This window comes from Chiloscyllium plagiosum, unplaced genomic scaffold (assembly GCF_037043375.1).
Source record: "Chiloscyllium plagiosum isolate Xiang-an unplaced genomic scaffold, Cpla_swu_hap1 HiC_scaffold_34, whole genome shotgun sequence".
Lineage (NCBI taxonomy): Eukaryota > Metazoa > Chordata > Chondrichthyes > Orectolobiformes > Hemiscylliidae > Chiloscyllium > Chiloscyllium plagiosum.
In genome coordinates, this window is record NW_028270172.1 from 25,975,726 (window position 1) to 25,989,999 (window position 14,274).

The window sequence follows — 14,274 nt, forward strand, 5'->3', positions numbered from 1 at the left end:
CCATTCCTCTGCATCCACATTAGAGTCTTATGTCTCTGCTAGCAGTCACAAGTATGTCTTGTTGATCGTATTCTTCCAATATATGGGCAGGTTCGATCTTCCACAGTAGCACAGACAAGAGTGGAACTCTCACCAGATTTGGACAATTGGAGCCTCGTTATATTACGTTAGAGCACTGCAGTTGAGAGTCAACATATCGCACTACACTGAAGAAGAACAAACACCGTTTAAAAATCTTTGTGCAATTTATTCCACTGATACCTGCATGTTGGGCATCTAAGCCGTTATTGTGGGAAGCCCAAACCAAATTCCTGATCAATGATATATCAGATGGAGCATCACAGTGGCAGTCTTAGGCATATTGTCTTAAGACTGGCATCTATAAACACATGTTAAGTTATATACCAAAAACAGAAGATTGCTAGATGTTAGGTTGTGAATATAAAGAATAAACAGTCACATACTGATTGAATAACTGGCATATGAATGCGTAGAACAGGTGATATAAATACATGGAACAGTAAGATTAGGGATGTAGCAAACAAAACAAGAGAGAACTAAAAAGCAGAGTAGACTTGGTTAGAATACTCTTAAAGGTTCTGCACCTAATTCTTATCTTCATCCTATGGAATGGATGTGGATACCAGAGAAACACTAAAACATTCACATGGATGACAGTAGAAGATATCATTAGGAAAGGTTTTTCTCTACAACAAAAAAAATTGAGGGCTGACCTAATGACGAATTTTTAAAAAGTGATGCACTGAAGAAGTTCCAAACTAGGGGCCATAAGTATAAGATAGCCGCTAATAAATCCAACAGGGTGTTAAGGAAACTTCCTTACCTCCACCGTGGTTAGAATTTGGAACTCACACCCATATGAAGTGGCCATGATCCTGCATAAGACCAGGGTCAGGCAACCAGTTTCTAAGTACTGAAAATTCTTTGTAATTCTGCTGGGAAACCACGGATGACAACAAGTGTCAATGCACCTAGTGGCTTGTACAAAATTCCAGGTGGCTTGTAACAAAGCAAATCTTTAGGCAAATTATTAAAGACACACATTTGGCTAGGTGCTGTGCTCACCAATAGCACAAGTCAGGAATTAATGGCATTGTAATCCCCACTTTGTACCCATTATTTAAAAAAAATGTGGGAGGCACAATCTGAACACTGTAGCTGAACCCATCAGATGGGTTTCGTTGCAGCACAATTTCATAAAATGATTCAAGTCTCTTTGTACATTGGACAGGAGACCAAAAAAAGCAATGGGGATGATAGGAACTTGAAAAAAAAATCACTTTAGAAACATCACTAAAACCTCAATGATAGGCAAAGCCAAACTACTTACAGCAGAAAGTTTATTGAACAAGAATCGAAACTGCTCTGCATCTTTGATCACTCTCTCAGCTCCCTCTCTGCGCTCCTCCAAATTCCTAAAGGTGATCCTTCTTTGCATCATAGTTCTGATATATTCCACCACAACCCTTCGATGAGCTTCTGTTGTTATCTCCTGTACACAGAACACAATAAAGCTTTTGATGCTACAAAGATCTCCAAAGGGAATTATTGTCAGAGAAGTTTTTTTCAAAGCAGAATAATCTAATCTACAAACATTGAGTGACAGAAATCTGAAGCAAGCCAACCATTAATTTTCTGCATCTTCTTTATTATGGGGGTCAACTTACTATAGTAGTGACACAATCTACAATTTTTATGGAATTGTTTAAGACAGATAAACAGTTCTCCTTGGTTAATTACATTTTGAAAAGGAAAATGATTCTGAATAAAGAACCAAATTTGTACCTTATTGTATGGCTTTTTAATTTTAGCAAAATCGTTGAAATAATCCTCAATGGTAACACAAATGATATCTACAGCTTTTGATCCGGCAAGCCATTTTCTGGTCATCAGCTCCTGGAGATGGGACTGAAACATAGTATGTGGATTTTAGCAGTGCAGCATGGCAATAAATCCTAGCAGTTCCAGTGTACACAGCAAAGCCACTGGCACTCAAGAAAACAAAATGCATTTATCATTGGCCCAATTGCTTAAAATGCAAAGGCTGTTGGGGTTCCCTTGAATCCATCATCTCACTTGAAAGAGGAAGACAAATCCCCAAATTATAAAGAAAGCTAGAATATAAAACATAATATTGCAAGTTTATTCAAAGTCAAGATGTTATAAAGCCTTTTAGAATCAATTGATCACCTTTAAAGATTAATCTCTAGGCAGAGATGAATGCTCATTTGCATTTAACAAACAATATAACCTGTTTTTGTGGCTGATTGCAAAATGAATTTTGGCTAAGACACAAAACTCCACACTCATTTTTAAGTGGATCCATGGGATCTTTTGCATCCACATGAGAAAGACCTTGATTCAATGATTAATTCACAAGATATCTCTAACACCCTAGCACTCTCTTGGTACTGTACATTTTAATTAAATTCTCTCTGTATACTACTAGTGTTATTATGAAAACATTCACCATGAGAAGTACCAATCGTCCCTCAATTTCTTCCCACAACAGCATGATTGAGATCGTTAAGTCCTGCAGAGAATTGCTGGGGATAAGACTAAAATAAAATATATCTCAATTACAAATAGTTCCAAAGTGAAAATGAAATAGCAATGGACTTTTGAGAATGTATTTTATTAATTATATCGCAATGTCCTTAAAGTCTTCTAAAACCATCTGTTGCTTATATGAGTCAATTCCTTATAGGTTTTATTTCCAATTAAAGTAATATTTAGAGTTCACTCACCTCCAAGTCAAGGAAGACTTCATCTAGCAGATAGGTACACCCATCCTTGGCAATAGTATCTAGAGTTACCTCAATTGTTGGTTGATTAGCAAAATGGTCATCTTCCATCATTAAATCATAGTTTGTATATTTTCTCTTCAAACTATTGACAGATTCTCTGCAGTAAACAAAATGAATAACATAATATTAATTACTTCAAATAAAGCCTATGTGAAGAATATATAGGCTTCCTGTAATGTAGACTCATTTCTTGGGCAACCTGACAAAAAACATTATTTTTCCGTTATTGCACAAGAAACAGCTATATCATCTGTACTTTATTAGTTGATGATTCTTTTGTTCTTGTTGTTAAACTCTGGTTAATTGTTAAAAATGGAACTGTAAACTCTGTAACGATCTGTCCTATCATTCCTGAAGAAGGGCTTATACCCGAAATGTCGATTCTCCTGCTCCTTGGATGCTACCTGACCTGCTGCGCTTTTCCATTTTTCAGCTCTGTCCTATCATTGTCAGCTTTGCAGATATTCGCAAATCAGTTCCATGGCATACGAAGGCAGTGTCGTTATAAATCTATAGTGTCAGTATAGCCTAGATGTTAACATCTTAGCATTACAAAGAGAAAAAATGTATTACTGAGAGTTTCAATCAAATTAAACTTTTCAATGCAACAAAACTGTGTGTGGGGTAAAGAAAATAAAACTAGATATTTACTTGAAAGTCTGGCAGTTGTTAACAACTGCAATCATGTATTGAATGTAGAACTGAGGATTCTGACGATCTTTCAGATGGTCATCTTTATACATAGTCACTTCTTCTTTGTACCTGGCAAGTTGAGAAATCCCATTATTTCAGCATTCAGGCAAACAATGTTGTACTATTCAGAAATATCCAAACACAGAATTCATACAAAATTTAAAATGAAAACAGTCCTCAGACATCTCCCAGCATACTTCAATCAAGAGGGTAAGTCTGTGTATCACCATTCTTTACCTCTCCACTCGGAAGATGTTCTGCTCTATCTGGTATTAATTCTGTACAACAGTAGGCAAAGTGCCAGTAAACAAAACGCCACGCAAGAGCCTTTGGAGTCCAATGGAAATACCCCTACTGTTGAGCTAGGAGGCCCAGGTTCAAGGTTTACCTGTTCCAGAAGTGTGTAATAACATCTTTGAACAGGCTGATTAGAAAATATCTAAAACAAAGCCTTGTAGCACAGTTGCAGTGTCTCCATCCCTAGAGCAGGAAGCACAAGTTCAAATCCCACCTGCTCCAGTGGTGTGTAATAACATTTCTGAACAGGTTGATTACTTCCATTTTCTACTTGAAAAGTACAACATGCAAAATATTTAGAGAAAATCATCTCTTGAAAATTCAATATTTTACTTTTTCTGTCTCAATTATCTTTTCTGGATGGTGTAAGACAACTTGCTCCCAGACAACCTTAAAAAAAATCACCTTAGTCTGTTATAGAATCACATTTTCAGACACTTTAGAGAACACAGATTTTTCCACATTACCCCAGCTCTCCATTACCTGTTCAGGTGTACACTTTTCCAATTAGAATTGACCATAAATAAATACCAAATCACAAATTAATCACATTTTAATACCTGAAAAAAAAATTATGTACAGTTCATCAGATCTTTATCAGTGTATTGAATTGGAACAATAAAATTTTTCAATACAAGATCCTACTTTCCTTTTCAAGGGATTGAACATTTGGGTGCAAACTATATGAGGGCAAGAGGAAGATCTAGTCCACATTTCTTAAACATACGCAGTCAAACATGTCTAAAGCACTGCTCCTCCAGTTTTACCCACTCACCTGACTGCGTGGGAAATTACTGATTAGCCTTAGTTAAGGTACTTTCCATTCTAGATATTTTAAATACAACTTGTTCCGAGTTGCTATTACACTTCTCTGGAGAAAGTAAAACTTGAACCAGAGTCTTCTGGCCCAGAGGTTGGGACATTACATTGCATTACAAGGCCCTTTTGTTTCATTCTAAATCACTGACACTTTTTAATTCTGTACAACTGTAGGCAATGCCTGATACAGCACAGCTTCTTCCAACTGAAACCAACAGGCTACAATATCGGTTGGCAACCTTATATAGTGGAGGTAAAGAAATGGGATACACACGCACATGCTCTTGATTAAAAGTCCAGTATATGGCAAAATGGACAGACACATCTATAGATGCACTATAGGTTGGGTTATCTTGTAAGCGTTGGGGATATCCAAGGTCTTCAGTAGATCTGAGGTTTTAGTAAAGTTCATAGATCAGGATTCTACTCACTACCTCAGAAGATTCCTAATTTTAAATAGCTGGAGCAATTCAAGAACTTTTCAAGAATTGTTTGGGATCAAAAGTCTCTTAGGAAAGAGGAACTGATAGGAAACATCCACAAAATTATTTAAATTTTCTATACTGTGCAAAGAGTTTTTTGAGAGAGAATGTGCAATGTTTCCAGTTTCAAGAATGCCAATTTAATTAATCTCAATAGACACAAAGTGCCTGCATTGATGGGCTCACATTTGCATCTAGCAACTGAATACTAGATCCTAAATGTCACTGAGTTCCATTGTTCTCTCTAGACTTTGAACAGCAGGGTACATGAATGCTGGAGAAGTATACTCACCTGCTCAAGAAAGAGTTCATTTGCTGAAGACACAATGTCAGCACCTTAAGTTTCAGATCATTGCTGATCTGAGCAGCGACCTGTAGATTTTGTTCAAACATCTGAAACAATATGTTAAACAACAATGTAAACTGTCAGTCTACATCAATCACACTGTGATACACCCAAAAACCATCTCTGTCAAATTAAGTGTTTATCTGCATGAGGAGACTACAGAACAGTGCAAAAGATATGACCAAGATGGCTGTATTTATCTATTCATTTGTATTTTCCTGCTTTTTTTTCGAAAAGGTACTGTTACACAATACACACGCAATATCACTTGCTTCTATGTGTATGCCAAAAAGGGTTTAAAATTCCTTAAGGTTACTCTCAACAAATGGTTGCATGTATCCCATCACTAACATGGCAGGAGTAGAGGCAAACCCAGAAAGACATCCAGGACTATCATCCAGAGTATTCATGAAGCAACATTTTGAGTAATAGCATGATTTCTTATAGTCAAAGTCATAGCCAGTCAAAGCTGCCATTAAAATTCAACCAAAGATACAGGCAAAATCTCCCAATCAATAATTGAATCAGTCAACCTCAGAGCAGAGCCCTTAAACAGCATGTGTGGAGATCTGACACTTTTAATAAAAATGGTGAAAATTTTTATAGCTACATTTCTACAAACTCCAACTTCCTTTTAAATAAATAGAGATGCCATGTAATGTTTGAGTACTCTTAATATTGAGAGAAACACTCATTTTATTAAAAAAAAGTTGAACTGAAATTATTGATTATAATTAATGTGCTCATCTTACAATATATGACCCAACAATTTAATGTTTTAAATGAAAGGTATTAATAGTGAAGAAATACTAGCCAATTTAGAATTTCCTTGCAAACTAGTATTGCCCACAAGCAGTAAAGATTAAGTACAGACACAGCGTTAAAGTCCAAAGAACCCCCAAAATATTTTACTCCCCAGTTTGAACAAGTGCATTCTACCCTTATTTTTGTGTGACACATCAGCATTTTCCACTATCAATTCCCATACCCAAATGTATAATGGTATTGAAGTATAAACTTATCACAACGCAAAGCCACTTCCACTAGTTAGATGATGCAGTACTTCCACTATCCGGAGGGTATAATTACAATGTGAAAAAGTTTAGACAGACAGTTTACATAATAAACGTGGACAAGAATTTCAGAGGAAAAGTGGATTGGAAGTGCATGGATGCAAAAGAGTTTCAATATATTAGAGGTTACATGTTAAAAGAGGAGAGTTCCTACAAGTAAAACAATAGTACTAAAAGCTAAAATGTGCCTTGAAAATGACTAGTAACAATTTAACCTTGTTAGAGTGTCTCAATAATAAAATACATACACAGTATTTGCAACAGATATAATTGAGGAGTTTAAGAATACCTGGAATACAATAGCTGGCAATGTGGTCTGATAATAGCCATCCTGATCTGCTTCTGGCTCTTGCTCTTTTTTCCAATCCTTCTTGTCAGTTTCAAGTGCTTTCCGTAGCCAGCCAATAATGTTGGACTGCAAAGATTGAAGCAGTTCTGCATGAAGTTACAAACTGTTCAGCATATTCTCAATTTCCTTGAAACAACTGAAGCATTAGTAATGGAAACCAAACTCATTGCATTAACCTGAAGAATAACGTATACTGCAAGATCTTTGTACAAATTGACCATCATGTTTTAAAACAACGTAATCTTACTTGACAAATCTTGTCAATTTCTTTCAAAGCTTCAAAAATACAACTTTTTTCCTTTCATATGATGTGGGCCTCATTAGCTAGGCCAGCATTCATTGCTTTTTCCCAGTTGTCCATGACAAGGTACCGAGGTGTTTTCTTGAACCACTTGAAGTTCACTGAGTGCAGATAACTCATCATGCTTATTAGGAAGGGGTCCCAGTGTGTAAACCCAGTGACTGAAGGAATGTCTATATGGCTCCAAAGCAAGTTGGTGTGCACTTTGGAGGCAGCAAGAAAAAGCTGATGGGTCAGTAATTGACCGGGTTGGATTTGTCTTGCTTTTTATGGACAGAATTTACCTAGGACAACTTTCTATAATTGATGAGTAGGTGCCAGTGCTATATCTTCAGTGAACCAGCTTGGCTAGGGTTGCAGTTAATATGGAACACAAGTCTGTAGTACTATATCTATGATGCTGTAACGTTTCTTTGCAGTAGCCAGTGTGTTCAGCCAGATTACATTTTTTAAATTGTTGCTTAAGAATCTGTTAGTCAACTCTCCCAGTTTTGCACCCCCACCCTCCGATATTATACTAAGAAGGATCTTGCAGGGTGTTGCTGTTGTGTCTGGTTGATGCAGGGCGGTCCATCTAGTTTCTTTCCATATTGACTTTCTGAAGCGAGTGGTTGACTACTTCAGAAGTCATTTAAGAACACATTGCTGCATGTCTAGAGTCTTAAATAGGCCAGACCAGGTCGGAACAGCAAAGTTTCATCCCAAAAGATATTAGTAAATCAGAAGGGTTTTTAGAACAATTGACAATGGTTTCATGGTCACCATTTCTGAGACTAGCACTCATTAATTTGTGATAACAAAAACTATGAAGTTACACATGGAAGATTTCAATTAAAAGCCACATAATATGCAGAGAACATTAGACAGTAAAAAAAAAAAATCAGTCAAAGATGTAAAGCAGAATGAGAGGCAAAACATCATACCTGGAGGATGTTACCATGGAGAATTTCAAATACAACAATGTTTGATTTCTGTCACTAACCTTAGTACCCACTTACATTTTTGGGTTACGTCCTTTGCACCCTTTTTGTAAACTTCATCACTACTTATTATCCCACTCAGTATTATAACATTAGCAAACCTAAATACATTGCACTTGGTTCCTCAACTAAGTCACTGTTATAGATTATAAAGAGCTGAGACACAAGCACTGACCCTTTCTAAAATTCAACTGTTTACAGCCTGCCAAATCAAAAATGACTCATTAATCCTATTTTCTGCCTTAAACTAATCCTTAACCCATACTTACATATTATTTCCAATTCTATGAGTCCTACTCTTATATAAAAAAAACCTTTTGTGTAGTGCTTGATCAAATGCCTTCTAAAAATCCAAAATTATACATCCACTGGCTCTCCATTAGCTAATCTGGCAGTTAGAACATTAAAAAACTTAATACATTTGTCAAAACTAAATTGTGATTTTCCAAATGCTGTACCACACTAAATCTTGATGGCAAGAAAGTCAATCAACTCTTGCTTTGTTCTGGCATTCTCCTGGTGTACAGGATATAGAGATTTCCATGTACCTTTACACCTAGATGAAGTCAGATATCTCCTGTTCCAGGTAGCAGTAACGCCACATTATTTGAATAGGAAAGCTCCTTTGTTATATAAAAATGCTCTATTGTTAGAGTTGGTTTCAGGTAAGACTGTGCCTGAGTAGTGCCCAAACATTTAAAAAAAAAATTCCACTTTCTTGCAGAGTGTGTTTTGTTTCTTTAGTCAACTCTTGACTACAAGAAATATTTGTGGTAAATGTGCCATGAATAACTCACTGTTAGGGTTGTCATGTATCTACTGAGAAGCACGTCAGCCACATCATTTGACAATAAGGGTTCCAGGCTCTTTACATCCACCTCTGGAGCTAGATCAGGATGTCCCATCATATCCACACTATACAATAAAGATATCAGAACATAACACTGAATCAAATTGGAATTAAAATTCAACAACATAAACTCAAAGTTTAAACAGAAGAGCCACATCAGTAAATTGAAGATAAACCCTAGCAGCTTGAAGATACAACTGCAGAGAATTCTGAGTAGACTGCATCTGAAATACTGCATTGACTCCACACTAATATTGGAGGGTATGCAGTACAAATTCTCCAGATTGTTATCAAGGTTAATGGGGTTAAACGCAACTATTTCACTTTGTTATTCAGTGTCATCACTGAATTGCCCACTATCAATGATCAAAAACTCAACTGGACTACCAATTTAAATACTGCAGCTACAAGAGCAGGTCAGATGTTAGGAATCCTGAAGAGCACAACTCACCTCCTGAGTAGCAGCAGTATGTACCATTCATCATTTGCAGCAGAAATTCATCAAGGCTTCTCAGCATCTTTCAAAATCATGACCACCATCACCATGAAGGACAAGAGCAACAAATAATAGGAGTACAACCACCTGCAAGTACCCTCTCAATCCACTCACTATCATAACTTGAGTGTCCCTGGATCAAAAACTCTCTTCCCAACAACATTTTGGGTGTAACTACACCTAATGGACTGCAGCAGTTCAAGGTGGCAACTCACCATCAAATTCTCAACAGCCTCTCACGATGGAGAATAAATACTGGCCCATGTGTGGACGGCAATAAACTGAGGGGTGTGTAGGTTAGGTTGATCTTAGATTAAAATAAATGCTCGGCTGAAGGGCCTGTATTGTGCTGTACTGTTCTTTGTTCTATGCCCACATCCCACGAATGAACAGAAAAAAGCATACAAGAACAAATTCCAAAGGCTAGTCTTGAGTCCCCTCAAGTATTGATGAATACAGTTGATTAAATGGAGATGCTTTTGATAAGAAGGACTTGAAAGGATCAACAGATTTATAAAAAGACTCTCTCCAATGCCTATGTTCAGTGGCAATAATGTGTACAACAAATAAAATGCAGCAATTCATTAAGCCTCCCTTTGACAGCATCTTCCAAATACATATCCTCTCTGACCAAGAAGTACAAGAGCAATACTTCTTGTTTGGGATTACATCACCATACCTTCACTGCTGCTAAATCAAAACCCTGGTATTCCCATACAAACATTACTATGGGTTTACCTGCCCCAATTGGACTGCAGCTGCTCAAGAAGGCAGTCACCACCACTTTCTAAAGGCAATCAATCAGTCACAAACACCACCCTTGCCAGCGATGCCCAAGAAGAAAAAAATTAAAAAAAAAACAAAAAAGGTTCCTCCGGTAGAAAATCTAAAGCAATGGTGAAAATAACCTTAAAATTAGAGTTAGGTTGTTGTCAGGTAGAACACCTTCACAATAGGCTTTAAAACTTGTTGAGGCCAGGTAAACTGGAAAAAAATCAGGTGAGATTAATATTTTTATGTTAGACAAGGGTATTAAGAATATGGAACAAAGATAGGTAAATGCATCATCTGCGTGCAGAACAGACTCAAGGAGCTGAATGCCCGACTCCTATTCCTACATTCCCATGTAGCGTCTTGCTTGGTGTTTATTTTGACTATTATTTTTTAATCAAGTTTACTGCAATTTTTCTTCATTGAAACAAGGCAGGGTAGCTGAAAATCAGTACAACAAAACCACAAGGATTTCTAAAATTCTAATTAAAATACAGCTTTAATATCTCAACAGAGAGTCAAAAATACCTCATGAGACAATATTTGTGATGAAGTCTGTCTTCTTGGTGTCAACTGGAATATTTGTCTCAGAAAATGGGCTACGCAAGCCTACTTTGCATTTTCAGATTTTCATGTCTTCACTCATTCCTACCTCATACACCTTCTGCAACTATGCAGAGCATGCCAAAGTTTCATCACAGTTAACACTTTTGCTTTATTTCATGTTGTTTTCATGTCAGCTTTAGGTTAACATTACTTATCAATTTTTTAAAAAATTATTGTCATTGAAGCATGAAGTTAGTGAGCATATTTTTCCATTTTCCTTCACGCTTTTTTATATTTCCTCATGTTTCTTTTTTAAAGACTTGCAAGATCTTTCAGTTTATCAATAACATTAATGGTTCTCTCCGCATATACTGGCTAAAAATATTTCCAGTCTTTCCAGTTATGTCAAAAAGACCTTCAGTAAACAAACTGGGTCAACCTGTAATAGTGTTTGTTGAATGCATCTACATTTTTCTGCTTCCGCTGTGACTTGCCTCTAAATTTTCTTCCCTTCTCCCAATCAGAAAATGTTTATCTCTTCCAACTCCGATGACAGGTCAGAATAGGAGCTTACCAGTTCAGGACAAATCACATGAGAAAAATTGCACTCTTATAGCCCATGTTAAACTCTTACCTGTGGTATGTATTTAGAACCCAGGTAAGAAGGGAAACAATTTCATTGGCCTCCAAATCCTCAGAGGCAAGTTCCTCTACACGTGCTATTAGTCCCTGGTGATACAAATTCTGAAGAATTTTGAAGATGTTGTAATGAGGTGGAAAACATTGCACCATCAAGTTCTTCATGACTAACAAGTCCTCAAGAACATATTTCCGCAAGAGCTCCAGGTGACGCACAAGCCACATTTTGTCTTGCTCCCGTGTATCAGACTGACTGGCTTCAATCCGATTGGCAACAGTCTGTTCCAGCACCGTAAACAACTTGGCTTTCCATCGTTTTGGTCTCCCGGGTGGTATGAATCCTGTTTGCTTCTGACGGTCAAGCATCCGCTTATCGATTTTTTCCTCTCTCTCAATTATTCGAATCACTGAAACGAGCTGGGCTGGGTCACTGCGCACTGTTACCGAAGCTCTTTGCACCAGCATCCAGATCTGCTTGCCCATTTGCTCAGAGAGGTTTTGCACCTCAGTAAAGTAAGCCTGGATGAGTTTCATATCATGTGTGTTCTTGCTGTCCATGCGGTACTGCTCATACATGAGGTCATCACGGGAACACTCAAGATCCATGAGTTTTCGGTGCGCTGCAAGTAGTTCTCCTCGTTCTATCAATTCACAGGCCTCTTGCACAATCTCTGGAACTGTAAAACCAATTAGAATGTTAATTGAAGTACGGTCATTGCCCCAACAGTAATATTGCAAAACAGTACTGTAATACCAATAGTGAAATAATCTCTTCACTGCTTATCATTGCAAATAATGTTATGTTTTACAAATCCTTTACAAAGATAGTGACAAGATAGGTTAGAATAAATATTTTTACACAGAATATTAAAGGTATAGTCCACTGCATCTATTAAGGAAGAACTATTTTCTGAAGTCAGCAATAACATGATGATCCAGACAGCTTCTTTCTGTGCTATAGGTTTATATGCAGGTTAAAAAAAAAATGTTCAAACACCATACATTGAAACATCACTTTAAATCTATTCCCAGTGGAAGCACACCCTCTTGCTTACAAACAACCTGCATGTTATTTCATGAGTCTAGTGATATTCCCCAAGGTTTCCATCTCATTCTGCTAGTATGCAATTGAAGGGGATAGAAACAATTGCTCCTGCATACAGAAAATTAATTCACAATTCTTTAAAAACAGAAGTAATTCTTCTCCACTGGGCTACACCAATGTCTGTATTAAGTGCACAGGATCTTTTCCCCACCCTACAAGAAACCTGCCAATTCCAAGTTTTCTACAGTCAATTCTTTGTAGATATGTTTCGAAAGATGAACACAGATGAATACAGCTTGTTGCAATGTCACAAATTTAAACTACTTTAATCCATTGTAAAACCTAAATTTAAACTCCTAACCCCTTGCCTGAGAGTGTATATTAGTGTAGTAGGGGTGGAAGACTTAAACTTGTAAGGAAGAGTGATGGGTTGACTAATGGACCTGGTTTTGGAAGTACCAATGAGGACAAAAGAAAGGTGGGGAATTGCAGAAAAGGAAGTGAGAGAAAAGACTTAAGTGTTGACAGTAGACAAAGAAGTGGTCAACGGACAGTACACAAATGAAGTGGGTAAACCTATATGTATTCCTGATGAAGGGCTTTTGGCCAAAAGGTCAATTTTCCTACTCTGCTTTTCCAGCACCACTCTAATCTCCAGCATCTGCAGTACCCACTCTGCCAAACCGAAATGTATGTAAATACACAGAGGATAGCGAACAAAATTGGGGAAAAGGAAGCAGAAATTGCTCAAAGTGTTCCATAAAGTTTTTAATAGAAACAGGGTGTGTAAAAGGTACAGCAATCTTGGTCAAAGATGGCATCACAGCCCTTGAACAAGATGTAGTTCCCGAATTAAAATCTATACGGTTAGAAGTGAGAAACAGGAAGAGAGCGGTGACATTGTTGAGTATTTATCATAGACCTCCCATAAAGGGAAGAAAGTGGAACAAAGCATTTGTAGGCAGATTACAGAAACTGCAGGGCAAGTTGGTGTACCAATTATCCGAGGATAGACAGGGAAAAGGTAGTGTGCGGGACACAGAAGGGAGAAAATCCTGCAATGTGTGCAGGAAAATTTTCTGGAACTGTACATATCCTTCTAAGGAAGAAGCTGTACTGGATCTGGTCCTAGGAAATGAGCCAAGCTAAGTGGAGAATGTCAGAGTGGGAGAATATTCAGGAAATTGCAATCATAACATAAGGTTCAATATAAAGTTGGAAAAGGATAAAAATCAGTCAAAAATTAAGATCCCAGACTGGAAAAGGGTAGATTTTAAGCATCTAAAATTAAACTGAAGTAAATGGATTGAGAAAGTATTTGGATGGATAAAACTGGATGAAAAATGGAAGGCATTCAAAAGAGAGATACACTGAATGCAAGCAAGGGCTCATACCCATGAGAAATAAGAAATGTCCAAAGCTGAAGTACCCTGGATAATTAAGGATATTGATGACAAAGTAAGGAAGAGAAGGGAGCCATATGATGCATACCGGAATAAAAATAGTAACAGAAATCAGCAAAAGTCTCTGAATTGCAGGAAAAAGGCTAAGGCTGGAATAGGGGAGGTCAAAAGGAAGCATGAGGAAAGGATGGTAGGCTGTGCTAAAACAAATTCTAAAATGTTCTTCAAACATATTAATAGGAAAAGATTACTGAAGGATAGAGTGGAACCCATAAGGAACAAGAAGGATAAGCTGCTCACTGAAGCAAAGGGTATGGCAGAGGTACTAAACGATTGCTTCTGTCTTTAGGCAAATT

At 37.2% G+C, this 14,274-nt stretch overlaps 1 protein-coding gene across 1 annotated transcript in view; it reads right to left on the minus strand.

Annotated features, from left to right (window-relative positions):
- Positions 1–14,274, minus strand: part of exoc3 (exocyst complex component 3) — a 28,425-nt gene that overhangs the window by 3,325 nt on the left and 10,826 nt on the right. Inside the window, exons 4-11 of the mRNA XM_043719295.2 lie at positions 11,466–12,147; positions 8,966–9,083; positions 6,828–6,953; positions 5,412–5,512; positions 3,480–3,590; positions 2,769–2,925; positions 1,807–1,929; positions 1,352–1,513 (exon numbers count right to left, since the gene is read on the minus strand). Coding sequence (XP_043575230.2) covers positions 1,352–1,513; positions 1,807–1,929; positions 2,769–2,925; positions 3,480–3,590; positions 5,412–5,512; positions 6,828–6,953; positions 8,966–9,083; positions 11,466–12,147 — 1,580 coding nt within the window. The remainder of the gene's footprint in view (positions 1–1,351; positions 1,514–1,806; positions 1,930–2,768; positions 2,926–3,479; positions 3,591–5,411; positions 5,513–6,827; positions 6,954–8,965; positions 9,084–11,465; positions 12,148–14,274) is intronic.